The sequence below is a fragment of the Nothoprocta perdicaria genome, unplaced genomic scaffold (assembly GCF_003342845.1).
Source record: "Nothoprocta perdicaria isolate Ctin4 unplaced genomic scaffold, notPer1 scaffold_32, whole genome shotgun sequence".
Lineage (NCBI taxonomy): Eukaryota > Metazoa > Chordata > Aves > Tinamiformes > Tinamidae > Nothoprocta > Nothoprocta perdicaria.
Genome location: NW_020455555.1, coordinates 902,277 through 920,725, shown reverse-complemented (window position 1 = coordinate 920,725; position 18,449 = coordinate 902,277). Strand labels below are relative to the sequence as shown.

At 38.4% G+C, this 18,449-nt stretch overlaps 1 protein-coding gene across 1 annotated transcript in view; it reads right to left on the bottom strand.

Moving 5' to 3' along the window:
• NRG3 (neuregulin 3) overlaps positions 1–17,618 on the bottom strand; it is a 230,662-nt gene extending 213,044 nt beyond the window's left edge. Inside the window, exons 1-2 of the mRNA XM_026042983.1 lie at positions 17,485–17,618; positions 14,175–14,292 (exon numbers count right to left, since the gene is read on the bottom strand). Of these exons, the coding sequence (XP_025898768.1) occupies positions 14,175–14,292; positions 17,485–17,618 (252 nt within the window). The remainder of the gene's footprint in view (positions 1–14,174; positions 14,293–17,484) is intronic.
• Between the last annotated feature and the right edge of the window lie 831 nt (positions 17,619–18,449).

The following is an 18,449-nucleotide window of genomic DNA, read 5'->3' as shown; positions in this document are numbered from 1 at the left end:
CCTCCTGCCATGGGGTACCATTTCAAGTAACTTTTGCACTGATAAATTAAGTTGCACTTTTCAAAGTAGTCTCTACATTATTTATGTTATCATAAATTATTATATTTGTATTACATTTCTTTTGTCAGGATTTCTGGTCTCACTATTCTTTTCTGACAAGTGATGCTCACATATCTTGTCATCAGTTATATTTCAATGACTTTGCTGTGGTGACATGAGACAACCATAATAATATCCTCAGAGCTGTTTTCACTGCTTATCTTCTATGGCACACCTAACGTTAAATGTTGTATTTACCAAATGCTAATACTTTATTTAGACCAGGAATCTTCCAGAGTTGAAAGGGAACATCAGCATTAAAGTTTGATGTTTTTATGCAGGAAGCAAAGTCATTAGGCCTTAAGATTTAATGGCCTGAGGAAGAGAGAACAGCTTATTTATTCATTAAAAATAAAACGTATTTACATTTTTCTGCCTTATGATATTTTCAATTATTCCCTCTCCTGTTCTTTGTCTCCCCTCGTACTCAGTACAAACTGAATTTGTTTTTCATATATGGGTCAAAAGGCAACAATAAACCCTCTCACTTACGCTGCCTGTATAGAAAACCCAAAGGAGATTCACTGGTTACCAAAATTTTTCATCAGAAATTCTGATTTTACAGAAAGAAAAAAGAGGTGATATTAAACTCTACCAGCTAACTTTATGCTTTCTTTATACATACATTTCAATTATCTCAAATATAGTACAAAATGATGGCAAATTTTGTTGCCACTTTCTGACAGTTTTCTTAGAACATCAAATTGCAAAACAATGTTCAGTATTCTTTCTAAAAGTTGGMTTTTATTATCTAGTGAATTTTTAGCAGAAGCATAACCAAAGGCTGCCACAAATATCACAGTATTTCAATGATAAGCTACTAATGCACTTAGAATAATGATAGGAGCAGATCTGAAGGCAGCAATTGTGCTGTGAGAGAACTCAAAAACGGTTGACCCCAAAGTGCAATCAATTAGTCAGGTATAATGGACAAAAAATGCACCTGAACTCAAGTCACCTGCATTCCTGGAGATCAGTGCTGCTTTCCTAGATCATGTTTAGCTATTAAACAGTAACACTCATGCACAAAGTGGAATTACTGATCCCAATTAAACATACACACAAAATTAACCACAATTAACAGCGGTGGTATCCAGCAAAACTTTGTAGGTTAGTCTAAAGTTGTCGCTGAAGCTCTATTTTTGCTTCCTTGGGCTTAAAGCAATGCTCTTTTTACTGTATTTTCTTTCATTAGTGTATCATCGCTGGAAAAGAAAGCACTAAGTACAAAAACACATGGCTTAAACAAGATAAAATGAAACGATATTTAATAGAAGGGCGAATACATTCCCCAAATGTATTCCTGCCAGCTACAACGGCACTAGCAGTTTCAGGGAGGCTGCATGAAAAAAGATTTATCATCATGATCTGATCATGTCACAATCCATTTGCAGGGGATTCTGTCTCAGGTAGGTTTAAGAGAGGGGCAGCAGGGTTCACACAAACACTGCGACACTTGTTCTCTAGCGACAGCCCTTTAGGCTGCTCTTACGAGAGCTGCTCGTAACTGCCTGAAATATCAGCTTTCCAGATGCAACTTCCAACAACTGGATGCAAAGAATTACTACTCAAAGTTTAGAACAGACAAACAACATTACTTCAAATAGGGAAAACCAATTCCTTCCCATCCCTATTTAAAAGAACAGTCCTTACAATCTGGAGAGCTTAAAATGGAAGAGAACATAATATACAATATTTAGTTAGCAATTTTTGGAGCAAATGGCAGTTATTTAATCAAGTGTATTCAATAAATACCAGGAGTCCTGCTCTTTATAGACTGAAAATGTTGAGCAGTTTTTTTAATATATTATTTGCTATGTTCCTTACCTGTTAGAGTAGATTAGTTTTAGATCTCTTAACACAACCAATTTTAATGATAGTACTATGACTTCTGAATTTGGATGCCTTTTTRAATGACTGAAGGTGATTGAAATTCAGCTGTCAGCAGGCGCACAACTGTTTTTAAAGGACACCATGTCATATCCAAAGGAGGTAAGGAAAGGCTGCTAGCAGCTCACGAGATAAATACAAATTCATCCTGGTAAGGAAAAGGGCTCTTCCGTGGAGTTGCAGCCGCTCCAATATACAACCAATGAAAATCCAAGTCATTCAGCAGGAAGAAAGCAGGCTACCTTCTCTCGGCAAATGCTGTTCTAGCTAGGAAATTCCTATCTTGCACTCAGACACCAAAGCTTTTTTTTTTTTTTTTTTTTTTCCCCCCCTATCTTTTCTTCGCCATTTAAAGAAACTTCAATCACCAAGGACAGCTTGTCCTTGGTTCAGTTACTCTCCTGGCACAAAAAGCAAAGTCGCAGAAGTACCAAACGTACTCAGCTCCCTCTGACACCTCCCCCATGTCACCATGTTCCAGTTCCCAACTGTGATTCTTCTTCACATAAGAAAACCAGAATTGCTTTTTTGTTGTTGTTGGGTTTTTTTTTCATCGTTTGAAYGGGGATAAAAAGTATATGCAAAGTAGATGCAAAGTTGCTCAGTTGCACGTGTTCCCTTCTGCACTCTTCCACTATTTGCAGCCTACTTGCAGGACTTTGCACAACTGATTAGCGCACAAGTGCTTGGTGGGGCCTGAAACATGCTCAAATCCCACAACTCCCTCAAAGAAACAACTAGAGACTTGCAAGTAAAAACTTAGTTTTCAAGATTTTAACTTTACCATTTTACCACCACAAAAGAGATCAAATCACAGTTAAAATTTGCAATGATTCTGCGGGTAACTGCAATGTGCATCTCCCTATATTAAACAACAGTGTTGAGTTTCTAGCAAATCATGATTTTAATGCAAAATCCAACCATAGAACACTATTTTTAGTGAATACATAGAACACTATGTATCTCCGAATAGTCTTGTTATTTAACTTCAGTAATAGTGTCAAAAATTCATTATTAGTGGCTTCCACTTTTACAAGACCGGAGTACTATTCTTGGAAATAATTCCCATTTGAGAAGATTTTTACTCCATTAAGACTATTGTCCTATTTAGCTTCCCTGCTGGTGAAAGCCATCAGTAAGAGACAAAGCCAATCAAGGAAGAAGCAATTATATTTCTATTGCTGATCAGCTGATAAACTGCAGCCAGTCAAGTTCCTACTGAAGCATCAGATTGCTGACACGAAAAACAGCTGTATTAGCGACTGATTCTTGTCAATCACTTGGCAACTTTTAAAAAAAAAATGTTCAAGGCTTCACTTTTCTAAGCAACACAAATGACACCGCAGTGTTTTAGAACTGTACACTGAGATATGCACATTCATTTTTTGCCTGAAATGGGTATGTGAACATTTCATGATACAGGAATCAAATTTCATGGCTAATAGGTTCAGTGATTACTAGCAATTGTTGATATTTAATTAAAATACTTTTACTCAGCCAAGAAGCCAATTATTTTCTGATGGTTGCTGGAACATCACAGCACCTCTCAATTGCCATCGCTTCCTTGGGAAACTAATTATTCCTCTCAAATCAACTGCACTTGCACACGAATTTTGTTGTGCATTTAGAAGTAATTAGAAGTTTTCCAGAAGTGTTAAGCTGCATGAATCAGTTCTGCTAATCAAATGCAGTAAGTTTAATTTTCTGAGCTTTCTTTATTTTTTTTATTTATTTTTTTATTTTTTTTTTAAATTATGCAGAGTAAATTGCAAAAAGGCAGGAATAATTTCTTCATCAGTCTGCAGAGGAGCAGCTAACAGGCGGCAGCTCCTGCTCCTTGCCCCGTGTGCGCAGGGCTGCTTCGGTGGGACCGGTGGGCAGCTGGTCCCGGGCACTGCACACAAGCAGGAGCCTCTGGACACGTGTGAGGAGGAGCTATGGAAAGCCAGTGTTTGCAGATGCTCTCGCATGCCCTGACATAAGATGGTGACACCACCTAAATGCGCTCAAGTCCCACTGGGAAAAACTCTCTGGAACATCTATGCTTCAGTGGCTTATCAGATGACAATGTTAAACATGCATAAATCCAGGATAGGAAAAAAAAAAAAAAAAAAACCCTTTTGTTAATCTACAAAGAAATCTCAGGGACTACAGGTTAGTATGACTGGTCTTAAAGAAAGGAATAAAAAATTACCACAGTTTATTGCTGACCAGAAGCAATGGAGAATTTTTGAAGACTTTGTAATATAGGAATAATTAAGAAGTGACAGAAATTGGGCCAAGTTGAACAGCATGACCCTCCACAGTGCTTCCCAGGCAGAGCTCAGTACACAACCACTTTGGCTTATTAAATTGCCTGCCCAGCTAAYATGGGCTGGAGGATCAAGATGCTTTTTCTGCTGCTACAACTTAATACTAATAACCGTGTGCACTAGCACCGGAGAGCTGCATTTCAAATACGGCGCTATAAAACAATGAAGTAAAAAATTCTGCTCCAGTAACACTGCAGAAAATCATTTTTCTGGCTTTCATTACAGTTGTCAGAGGATTTACCTTTTTTCAAAGCAGTCCTGCTAATAAGATTTATCTCTAACTTGGTTTCAGGTCAAACATGCTCACAGAGGCGGGCAGTACTGCAGAACAGCAATCGCTCGCTTCTGGATCCCAGCCTCTCGCTTCTCCATTTCACTCTGAAAGAAATCGTCCAAATCCGACAAGAACACCTTTAGCCAGAGTTCTTATTTTAAAGCAGATTAAATCTGTACCTAGTATTGAGAATTTCCTACTGTAAAATTGCAGGTGATCAATGCTTGACGTCTGCATGACAGAGAGATGCAGGACTGAAAGAGCACTGGGATTTGCAGAAGGGTGAATATAAAGAAAAAGGCACAAAGCTCTCCTCCACTTGCCACATAATCCTCATAAATCTCATCTTCCAGGTCATCCTTCTCAATAGTGTTCTTCTGGACACATTTATGGATAAAGTGTGTAGTATGTAGTATCTGGCCAGCTTAGGATGAGAAATGTTTACATACTTATCATGACTTTTAATTGGAYTAAATTACTACACTAGAAGATAGCTTAATAACACAAACAACCTGAAAGTTAATACAAATTTTCCAGTACTTTTTTTGCGAACTTGACATCCAAAAATATTAGAAAAATCAGAAACCAAGCAGAAGGCTAATGACTGCAATCCCTCACTGAAGAATCCCTAAGAATTAGACTTCTCTAACCAGAAATATGATGCCTTTTAGTTATATTAGCTCTCTAAAAGATCAAGGTTGAAAGCAAAACCAACAAAACCAACAAGGTTGAAACAAAACCAACATCCCTGAAAGACACTTTCCCAGTGCTGTGGTAATTCCTGGACACTGTTTGGCTGATGAAGTTCGAAGGTCCCCTCTGGTAGAGCCAAGCAGCAGCCGGGGCAAAGGGCCGGCTCCTGCACGAGCTGCTGCTGCGGGTGCTGGAAGGGGGTGCAGTTGTTTGGGGGGGATAGGAGGGGGAGAAGGAGGGCTATTGAATTCAGCAGCCCAGAAAACACTTGTTCTCTCCTGAAAGTGTCCCTAAAACACGAGGTTCTTAGCCATTTTATGGCATCAGAAAAGGTTGAAGCCTGAAATGAAATTGCATAACACTGGCAATGTGCTGGGGGCAAAGAAAGAACGACAGATGTTTTAGCAGCCAGGGAGAGCACRGGGAAAGGTGCCCAGTGACTGTAAGACATCGCACAGCATCGATAGAGGGGGAGCTGAAGGAGGATGTGCGGGGAGGGTAAATGGAGCCTGCAGAACAGGAGGCAGGAAAGAAAATGTCACTGATGTGAATAGCCACAAGTTAAATGAGAATGGAAAGAAATAAAAGGTATGTGCCTGACCCTGAAATTAGAGTGCACAAAAGAAATATAGCAGCAGCATCTATCTTCATCCTTCTGCTGATTCTCAATGTCTCCTGACAGACTAATCAAAAATTAACTCCACAGACACAGAGTGACTGGGCTAACCAGATTACACATGATTTCTGTAGCATCAACTCACTGGACCAATGAGCTTTTCAGGCAGCTGATGCCTATTTTATGGTAAGTACTTAAATTAGTTGCTYAAATCTTCAAACTTTGAATTGACACATTCAAAACTTTACATATCGAACTTACTCGCCCTTAAAGCTATCATGAGCACGTTGTGTCCTTAGTGTCTATTTAACAATGACTCAGTTACATGTATGCAATCCTACAGGCCTTTAGTCCCCTTGGCAAAGAACCCAGTGGTTCTACCTGACAGGATTTGCTTTGCCTTCAATGCAAGGCTGGCCGGGTCGGGGGTGATACGACCCAGGGCAAGGCCAACACCCCGCGTCTTGCCAGCAAAGGCGAAGCAGCCTGTCCCACCAGCGTGCAGCAAGTGGGGCCTCGCTCTTGCTCCCCAAGCACTTAGTGAACACAAACAAAGGCAACTGGACTGACAGTTCACAAGGGAAAACTGGGGGGGAAAAACCACAAACAATTATGGAAGGAAAAATTAATTATGCAAATGAATCCATTAAGTTGATGAGGCAACTGCCTCCCTCCAGGTGAGGGCTGACTCGTCCCGTACTTGTGCGTTCTTAGAATATGCAATATAAAGCATCTCAAGCTCCTCCATTTAAAAAACAAGGAGAAGATCTCAATATAATACATTCACTACTTGGCTCTTTCACTCAAGCTACGGTATTTTCAGTATGTAATCATTGCCATTGACTATTTTACTGAAAACTGCTGTCCTACTTTATACGTTATTCTAATGCCACTGCAAATCTTATCCAACAGTCCACCAATCCAAATTATATCAAAAGACACTGATTTAGAGCTGCTTGTAAACTGGAATGCAAACCTGTTGTAAATAGACCCAGAGAACAGGCTCAGTAATTACATTACTTAATTATTCATAATAGGATCAAATTTGAAATTAGTATAATTTGGTGTTTCTCTGAAGAGCTCCCAGCTACGGCATTGTAGTTGGCTCTGCGAGTAAATGAAGCCAGATCTGATTTATTACCATGCAACTCGCTTTGGCTTTGCGAGCACAGCATTGTTTTTAATGCCATGCCTCCGGGCGCTCCCCAGAGATAACGCGGGCACRTTTTTACCCACATTGTCTGCAGGCCCTCACGCTGCGCCCGCCGCACCGTGACTTAAGGAGGAGAGCGCGGGAGATGAGAAGCGCCCTTTCCCTCCACTGTAATTACATCAGCGTGCGTCTCCCAATAAACAAAAGAAATTGAGACCGTTAGGATGAATAATGTGTTTGGATTCAAGGCTCAGCTAAAACAAACAAGCAGAATCTAGGCAAACGCTGGCAAACCTGCAAGCAGAAAAGATACTGGCTCTTTTTATTTATTTATTTATTTTTAAAGCGTAGAATAAAAACCAGACCTCACTCTAAAGTCACATTTACATCTTCCACATAAATATATCTTGCTCCCATCCCAGAAACAGTCAATATGTTAAGGCCGTAACTGGCAAAAAAAAAAAAAAAAAAGATTTAAATTACAGCAACTGGAATGACTCTCTACCAAACAAGTCTAGCCTCTCACATAAGATTCCTTTCCAGCTATGAACAGTACCCAACATTCAATTCCACTGTGACTTTCAAGTCTACTTAAATTAGATTTTAGCATTAAGACTGAGCACAGAACAATCTTGTATTTTCTTTGCTGAGAAGAAATTAATGTATTAACTATGGAGGACATAATTCAACTTGTATGTTTTGGGATTAATTTTCCTATAACAGATTATTTTGGGGGAACACAACAGCTTTGAAATTCTTTGTAAATAATGACAGTGATAAAGAGCAGCTACTTATAGCTTCAGTCAATGAAGATATTGCATATCATACAGTAAAACATAACCAGGGTTTTTATTACATCCCCCATGTATCAAAAGTGATTAGAAAACTATCTAAGTTTAGATTAGATTGGGCAGATACAGGGGCAGCTTTCATTAAGATGATTATATTCTTCACTACAAGAAGTAATACGGTTGTGTGGGAGATGTCAGCTTGTGTCTTTCTCTGATGATTGTAAAAAGCCTACATAGCACCTGCCCACTGCTCTGCGCTTCGTGTGACCTTCCTGAAGTAATTCCAATTATCGTCCCAAACTGCCACTGAAATAAGCACATGTTGATCACATTTAACTTCCAACTCTTCAGTAAGCTGCAGAGTATAAAACTACATAGCTCCAATTAGTGACAACAGATGTGACTAAAATTTCATAAAGCCTTTCAAGAACTGACCTTTAAATAACAAAGATATCCCACGATTTGAAAAATCTGAGTCAGATGTAACAGATGAGATGACTTTACCGCACCCCTTGTGTCTGCCTACTTGATGGATACGCATTAATGAACTGAAAATAACTGTCACTATGATTTCAATTTATTMAACAGGAATGCAAGCAAAAACCTCAGCCATTAGCAAATTAAGCATCATGACTAATTTGCATCCAGGTTATCTTCCCTTCTTTTCCTACTTTCCCATAACGAATGATCCTTCCATATTTTCATTAGTTTTAGCGGTGTTGACCTAAAGAAATGAGCCAAGCAATGATGTTAAGATGCAGTTCTTCTTAAATTACTAATTTTCAACCAAAGAAAAAAAAAACCCACAAAAACTATGCTTCTCATTATTGTTGTAAGTTGCTTCAATACATGAAATTTTAACTTTTTATATAAAATATATCAAATTATGTGTTTTATCTAAATCTAGTTTTCCTTGTATAGTTCTGYGGCAAGATGAACAGTGTCTACCACTGACCTACAAATTCCCAGCACTGTCACACAGAGGTGCAGCTGAGGATCGGTGCACTGGGATCGGTACATGTGTTAGCAAGCTTAATGGCATGTAAAATGACATTATGAACATTATCCTCGAGTGACAGATTCAACATTTGAGCATTTGATTTGACAAGTCAAGTCACAGCTCCCATGAACACATTATTATCCATTCCTTACACAGCTGAGCTGCTCAGGGGCTCAAGTCTTTCCACATGATGACCAAAGAAATGAATTTGCAGCATATCCTACCAAATTATGCAACATATCAGTTTGTCTCATCTACAGACCCATTCTTGTGTTTTCAATAAAAAAGGTTCAGTGAGTTTTCGTATCACACACGTGAACACAGGAATCAGATTCTTCAAGAGTGCAGACTCTTCCATTAGAGTCCACTGGATACAGGAACCTCTAGACGCAAGAGTGAAGAACCAGCGCGTTCTCCTTTCTGGGCCTGCTCCACTCCACCTGCCCAGTTACAGTTCGCTGGCCATCTCCACAGGTGCTCCTACCAGCTGGAAGAACCCGACCTAGCGGAACGGAAGCTGCTTATTGTTTCTTCACCTAACCTGGCAGTTCTGCCAAACTGCCTGCACTCACAGGACCTGCAGAAAGGTTTGAAAGCAATTACACAGCTACCTCATCTGCTTTTGTTGCTTTTGTCTCCTCAAAAATTTGCCCATTTCAGAAATACTCTGAAAGCACAGGTTTAGAATAAGTATTAATTTGGGCTTCCAAACGTATCTCATGTTTCCCACCAGTAACACAGAAGCTGCAAGAAATCTGGAACTACTCAGGAATAGCAAGAGACAAAATTACATTTTTTTGCCACATTTTATGCTTGCATGATGGCTTTTTAAAGTAAAGACTTCCTTCTGGTTTGTTAGAGGATTACTTCTTGCTGGCTGAAGAAACCCAGCATAGATGCTTTGTTAAAAAYATTTGGTGCAAAGGAGACCTGAGGATCATATGGTTTACTGCAAAAGACTTATCTCTAACTCTGACACATCCTCCTTTAAAGCCCATCTTTTTACCTGCGTGGGCAGCCTGTGGTAGGGGTCAATTACCCCTCCTATGGAACTAGCCATCTTCTCAGTCAAGCCTAAATCCATAACAATTTGCAATAGAATTAAAGTAGGAAGAAAAACTGGACAAAAGCAGTTATCCCAACCGGTYTGGAATGCAGGAATGAAAACGTGGAAGTAGCCAACAGTCTTTTAAATGAATCACTCAAGACAGTGGTATTTGAACTGGGACACTGCGGTGCGTCAGCAAGTCCAAGGTCTGCATTTGTGGCATGCTTAAAAATAGAGTGTTTTGCACACTTTATAAGAAATATCTTGTTTATTTCAGTGACAACAAAATCTGCAGATTAAAACAAACATCAGACTGCTCCCAAAATAACAGGAGAAATCTTATAAAAAGTTTCTAAACTTGATAATGGGACATCTATAGCTCCATAGAGTACTTGGTAGCACGAAACCAGATGGAACTGCAGCATTACGGGGAGAATAATTCTCCTACTTAGTATGCATCATGTTTGGCATTAAGCCTATCCTATAGTCATTGTATTTTCATACTCGTATATACAAGGATAGGGCAATTCTAAACATCACRAGAATACGGTGACATTTACTTAATTGACATTTGAGCTACCCTGACTGCAAAACTCATATACTTGCAACTGTTTTAGATGTTAACTTTCTTTCTCAGGTTATGAAGGCTGGCTTTGAAGAATCCTTTTTATCTTTTTGACAGATATTTTTCACTTGGAAAAATTCTGATTGAATATATTTCATTTATGGCATAAGATTGATTTGGCAAATAGCCTGTTCCTGCATTCTGAATGTAAAGATAGCTGTTGGATCATGTGAATTTTGAAGTTAATTTAGAGTTATTTTCAAACTTTACAAAAAAAAAGGTTGGAATTTAAGTCAGATTTAGGAAAATATATTTTAACAYATAAACACACAGACATTCTCTAACCATCTTTTGAAGATTACTAAATTTCCTCATAGTTTTCAGTGAAACAATTTTCAGGGTTGTCTCTCTAGGAGAATCAATTTCTCTGAAACTCTGAATATCCTTTCAAAGTGTGAACACCATTTTTACTCTGTTCATATTAACAGATATTAACACTGAAATAYAATTACAATCACCATTGCCATTTACATGCTAATATTAACCTTTACATGGTGAACACTTAAATCCTTCTCTAGTGCCTCCAAAAGGCAGCACTTGTCATAGTTTACAACGCCATTAATTTGAAATGACACCCCCCTCTATTTAACCTTTGCAGTTAGCTTGCACTATCTACCAGTGCTTTCCTCTACAGCAGATTAATGCAAAATGATTGCCTTGTGCAGGTATCACATTAGTTATCTCGCTACTAAAATAATCCAAACAATGAGACCTCCCTGATTTTCCTTCCTCAAAGTTGTCAGAGATTCAGATTTCTATCTAGTCAATTATTTCTGCATCGTACATCAGTTTTCAATCAGCTTTGGCTTATAACAAGTACTTTACATAAATGCTAGAAATGTTACAATATGCAACTAATAAAATAAGCAAGATGCACACTGACAGGACCACAACATCATCACTGTTATCAAGCCTTCTGCAGAACAAAGTGAGCAGAAATGTATTTAGAACAAATACCTGACCCTGAGATCAATGGTTATTTTCGATCTTGCTATTACTATAGCAATCCTTAAAAAAGCAATTTAGAATTCTGCTGAGAATTCACATACATCTAGACATTTACTTCATTATCTGCCATGAAAACAGAGAGAACTTGGGACAGGACAGCAACAATCTCCTCTGTCATTTACACCTTGTCTGGGAAGGAGTTCAGCTGTTGTGAAGCTGCCCTGCTCCTGCATGGCCGTGTGTTCGGGAAGGCGCGTGGAGTTTGTTAGAGCTAATCAGAAGTCTCTCAGAGGAGGCTAATTAATCAACCACAAACAGCAGCRAAAAGTTTGGCTTTACCTGCGTGCAAGCAATTTCCCAGCACAAAACCCAGAGCAAAGGTAGGAAAGATAAGGGGCCATGAAAAAACAGCGTTGTGATGGAGAAGGAATTGTCTTTTATCTTCAAAAGATAAAGCTGTCTTATTTCACTGATGAAAGAAATTGAAGAGAATATTAACAACTAAGGGACTGGATTAGGTCTTTCTTGGGACTCATTATTTACCTAATGAAAAAAAAAATCAAGATGTAAATGATAGGAGACCCTCACTTTTAAAAATTCTGGGCTTTAACCATTACTTTCACCCAGATCAAGGGGACATTTGGAGACAGTATTGGTAACACTTCATTTATTGGACAATTTTGCAGTACACAATATTTTAAAACAAATTTCATCAAAAAGTAATCTAAAACTTAAAGTGACATAAAAATATTCACTTAAGATTTAATTATAGGTAAGATTTTTAAATAGGTCCAATACTTTGATCTCTATGCTGCAGGAACACTGGCCAAGCATTCATGGGAAACGGAGGACAGCCTAACTCACCTTGTTATATGGGAAAGTTGTCTGCCAAAGCAAGTGGCAGCTTTCTGAATGCATCAGCAGCATGCAAGAGTCCAGCCGACAAATAGATTTTAACTAGGCAAAATCAGCACATTTTTATCTAGCTGATGATTCCAGATCCGTACTTCAGTCATGAAAATGCCGTGTCTATCTAAACTGCAGTACACAAGTAGTACCACTGATTTTTTTCATCTCACTTAAATTATGTTCTGCAGTTGTTGTCATACTGCAAAAATAACAAAAGCTTTAATAACTTAGACCGTTACATCAGTTCTTATGGTGTGTGCCTTGACTACACCTTGGTACACACCTAATCTCTAATGATGGGCACTGAGGATGCATTTCCTTGGCACATACTGAAATTCCCATTCTAACTAGTAARCTTTATCAAATAAAAATTACACTGTTTTCAATTGGAAGAGAACTTGGAGATATGTTTTCAACTGAGCATATTGCTCTCCTGAAACAATGCAACAGTATTTGCTATATATAGGAAAGCAATTCAGGTACATYCCTGCAACAGCACTGACCCACCATCTTATTTGTAATTAATTCATATTGTACCTGTATTATGGTGTGTATTTCCTCCCCAGAGCTGGCAGCTATAGTTTTAAGTGAACTACAAAATATCATAAAAGGCCTAAATCACAAGAAACTTTTCAAATGATCTCACTGGCTATGGAATAACCATAATAACTTGACCATAATAACTACTGGCAGATTGAATAGCTCTAGTTCACGCAGCTTTAAAGATTTTTACCATTTTTCATAGTGCTCCTTTAATTATTAATGCTTAACATCACCATAATTGATTCCTATGATTCCTACCAATTCCTACTTTCTTAGGCAGGCAGAAACAGACTTAAACCAGTAACAAAATCTATGCTGCTCTAAATTGGTACAACTGTTCCAGAAGGACAGAAGTTGAGTCCTGCTACAGATCAGGGGAAGGTGCTAGATTCACTCTCCTAATGACCTAACTTGACTTTGCAGAAAGAATTTAAAACTGTACTGGTATTAATATAAGCATCATTTAAAACAGTATTTCTCTAAAACTGCTCTTATACACTTCACATTGAAGGATGGACTGATGCTTGCCTGGTATTATAGTTCAAGGATTTCAGCCATTAGTTTCAGAAGAAAAAACGTTAGGCATGACTCTTCAGTAGCTGACTTCTCCAGAGAAGCTGTTAACTGTTTCAAGCTCAGCTGAGCTCAACGCATCTGTCGCTACATATTCACATCTGGGCACTGAGAAAAGTTGCACTGACATCTTCCACCTTCACATAATTCACAGATGCTTTAGAGTCATTTAAACAATGCTACACTGGTACTTAAATGAGCTAGGAGGGAAAAAATACGCTAGTTTATATACACAGAGATCTCTCTTTGCCCGTATGAATATAAGGGATTTATCTGCTTGCAGAACTTCATTACCCTGACTCTGACTTACAGGGGCTGGACATGTGCAAGGAATTGTAGTCAGTCTGTACTGAACATGAAGCTAACTAAAGCAGCTTAGATCAGATCTCTTATTCGATGATAGAGAACTAATCTTGGATGCAGTACAATGTGTACAATCTCAAATCACTATAGTGATTTTATCACCCCACTCTTTTCATCATCTACATGTTATAATTGCAGACAGACTATAAAAAACATACTCCTACGCTGCGGTGCCCAGTCAACTGGGAGTAGTCAGAGACAGCTCTGCTGTCTGAAAAAGACACGGTCAGATCTCTTGCTTATCCCTGGCTCTTCAAACAGAGCACTGGAAATCACCCATCTAAATCCTTGCTGATCGCCTGATGGTGATCTCCCTTGCAAAGCTGTTCAAACACACAGCGGGCAGGCAGTGGAGGCGAACCTTGCCTGCACTGGAAACGGGTCCATCAGCTGAGCGCACCTTGCTCTCTGCAACTCGGACATTTGTGCTCATCCTGCCTTTGGGCGTCACACCTCTAGGGAAGTGCAAAGCCRCAGCCTCACACGCTAGAACAGAAATGATGCTACAGAAAATCTGGAAGACTATGGCATGGTGAATTCTTCTATAAAACATGTCCTGTGAAGATACGTATGTAAACTTCATAAGCCAAACAACTCGTATGTCAAATGGTAGAAGTAACTGTGAAAATGACTGCATGAAGTATATTTTGAAAAACAGAGTTGTTGAGTTCTATGCTATTGGTATGGCTTAGCTCCCCAAAGGGCTAGAAAGCTTATTAGAAAATTTGTAAATTGAAAGAGTGATCTACTGAATCTAGTTCTTGACAAAAATCTTCATCTGGGCTTAGCATTGCTATATCGTACTGTCTTACTCTAAGGAAACTGAAATACATTATCCTGAAAATAAAAGATGCCTGTAACACCACAAAACACCTGTAACACCATTTCTTCAATCAAGCACATATAAATATTCTTGATCCATTTTTGCAAAACTTTTGCATTTTAACCAGTATTCTTGGTAGCAAATTCAAAAAAAAGAACTTTTCAACAAAGCACAATTTGTTTGGTGTCCTCTGGAAGCCTTAGGTGTGGCTTATTTAACTTCCACTGTCAGTTGGTGAGGACCAGTTGGCAGTACTGAATTTCCAGTGAAAACAATGGCACTGGGAGACTTGAGTAATTGCACTAAAAAATATGTTAATCAGGAGTTCAATCAACTAGTTCAAATAAATATTTGCAAAGTATGTCTGAAAGAGAATGAGTGTTTTCCTGGAAGAAGGAACAGGGTACTTACTGGTGAATAAATAAATGAAGCACTGAAGCATGGATTGCCTATGTAAGAAAAGCTGCAGCTGACTGTTTACCTTCAGGATGTACAGAGGTGAACTTCTAAGAACAGCAGATATGATAAATTTTATTTGYTACAGTGAAAGTCAATGTTGCCTGCAGTACTGCTTAGAGCCATTGCTTGTTTTCTTATTTGACTTTGATGCACTACTAATGATCAAAGATAAGGAAGATGAAATGGAATACAAAAACCTAATTCTGGACTCAGGATTTAAAGTTCTGATTAGAAGAGAGCTAAAGATTATTTTTAGAGGAAGAAGAATACTGTAGATCTTGCTAAGATGTATATATGTTTACATATGTGCATATATGTGTATATTCAAACATATATACACACACATAAATATAGCATATAAAAAACTCTCTAAATGCATATAAATATATATATCACACAAATTTACATATATATACACACACACATTCATACCATAATCTGTAGGTGTTCTGGCTGGTGAAATTATGCCATGTGAAAACAAGCCAGCAGCTGTCAATATTTAAATGCGGTATCATATTATTAAAATTGTAGAAATCTGAGAATAGTTGCTCAGAAATAATGAAATTGGTCTGTGGGATCCATACAAAAGTAGAATTTTGCTGGCCTCTAAGAAGTTTACTACAAAGTATGGTTGGGAAAATTAAAGCCATTYTGGTGCAGGAATAGTTACCCTCAAACATTTTTTCCCAACACATTTCCATGCATCTCCAAAAAATCCCTTATTTCAGATTTTAAAGTGTTAGATGACTCAAAGAGATATGCAATACAGAGTCTGGAAAAAAAGATCAAAAARATTCACTTTTTAGCATGGCCATATGAAAACATACATATGTTTCCTGAAAAGTTTATCCTGATGAGCAGTTTATTAGTTTTTATAGTGTCTACTATTAGTCGAGTTCAATTACATCTCAAGTACTACTGTAACACAAACTATGTAATTAATATAACAGTAAACACATCATTGGGGAGTTTAAATGAAACCAACTTAAACCAACGTTATCTAAAAAAATTAGCTAAATTTAAATCATTTATCCAAACAATAATGCACCAATCACCAACATGGCAGAAAAATAAATTATTTGTGGACTCCTTCATAGTGATTTCTGAATTTAGGAAAATATAGAGTATAGACAAGCTGGAGTAAAGTATCTGGCAAAGTCTGTTTGAAACTCATGAATTAAGTCCAAAATAATGCTTTTTGGATGGCAATTTCCATTTCCTCTTACTGCTTGTAGGTGCCGGTTCCTAAGAACGTATGTTAACTCTGCATTTCCTGTTTAAATACATGTAGGCATTACTGCATAAGCCTATGAAAACTTAATATGATAAAACACATTATCTGAATAATATAAAAACTTAAATGTATTTTCAAATTTTATATTGAATCTTTTTTTGCATCTTTGTATTTTGCATCTTATCTGCACACAGAATACAACTTCATTTCATCTAAAAAGCAGTATAAATTTGTTGTCCTCGTTTATCTGGACACACAGACAAGACAGCTTTACATGCTTGCCATGCCATTAAGCTTTCTATTCTACCAACAGCAGATGCTCAGAATTCAAGGACCTTTCACATTTTGTTTCTTTTTCAAAAACCAGATTTGGAGTTCTTTTAATTGCAAAATGAGTCAAGATATCCAAAAGGTTTTTAAGCCAAAGGCTTATAACTGAAAGGTATCTAATAGGAAAYCACAGGAAGAAAGATTTCTCATCATTTAGGTATGATAATGCCTGTAATTGCACCATGCATGCTTTAATGGAATTAAGCAAAATCACTCTAGCCATTTGTGTTCTGAAAACCTAAACAACTGGATTAGCGTGCTAAATTTGCACCTCAAAAGATACAGTAAGAGTTTTTATTGCCATTTCCTTAGTCCAATAAGGGAATTAAAATAATATTTGGAAACCAGAATTGTAACAGGATCACAGCAAGCTAACTCAGCACAGCTTTCCAAAAGAGTATCTCACACAAACAAGTGTGTGTAGGATAAATACCTTCCTTTTACGCAGGAAAGACCCATGCAACACATTGTGTATTAGCCTCAATCTAACAAAATTGCTTCTATGTCATGATAAACCATAAACCATTGCCAGCTTTTGGACTACACCTTCACTGCAAACAGCGGCGTTAAAATCCAAGTACAACTCAGAAAATGCAATGGATTTGTTTGTGCCCTGTGAATATGCYGTCAGGAAAATCTAACAGCAAGCCCGTTTGACATAAAATTTGTATAGCCAATAATTGCCTGAGCTTTGGGATGAGCATAAAAGCCAGTGTGAAATCCTAAGGCCTGTCAAGGTGAATTCTGCATCTCACTCCGAGCTAACAAAGCTGAAACAAGCCAGAATTTGCTCTGCAGTACAGAGATAGGTCTGGAGCTTCCAGCACGACGTTCCGGCTGGTGGGAACACCAGAGCAGCCCAGGCGGGCGGCAGTCGGGGGCTCAGCGGGAGGGCCCGGGCCTTTGGGGAGGCACCTGCGCAGCTCAGCCTCCATGGCACCAGGGAGGGCACATTTCCGACATACCTCTTTACCTCAAGCGAACACGTGGTCCGAACTTCTCCATTTTATTTGACAGAGTTAATGCCAACTGCCAAATGACAGTCCTGCGGGCTGCTGCCTGGAGGGAAGCAGAGATCGGTTTTGACTGCATTGATACAAATCAAAAAGTACCGGCTTGTCCTGAGACCCCYGGGCACGGGAAAGGCTGTCCATTTGCCTGCTGCCGGATTTAAGCGTGGTGTCAATGATCGGTCCCTAATTGAGTGAACAAAAGGTGGTCTGCATTCAACAGCACAGCAATTTCCAGGAAAACCTGGCTGCGATCACACAGCCTCGCTCCATAAACAATACCAAATGTGAATGTATCATGGACATTACTAGTTATTAATGTTAGAAGGGAGGAAAAAGTACAAAAAAAACAAAAGCAATTTCTGGTTTCAGGGCACTGTATTTTTTTACTGTTTGAAAATACAGTTGCTTTACGGCTTCTCTAGTAGCCTCCCTCAAGCCATGCTCCAGACACGCTCACAAGCAGTCACAAGGTCTGCTTGCCATTTAGAAAAATGTATGGTAGCAGTTTGGTACAATTTCTGTTTTAATATTAAACCATATTCGTTGCACATTTGCACATCATGTAGCTCATCCAGTGTTTAAAAGCCATATTGTAAGGAGGAAAAATAGCTAATTTATTCAATCCTTTTAGAATTAGATTTCATATTGAAAGCTTCTGAGAAGCACTCCAGCTCCCATAGGCTTCAAAGATGCCTAAAACACAGGATTGAAGACGTGAAGATGTCTTTATAACCTAATATGCACAGATTAAGA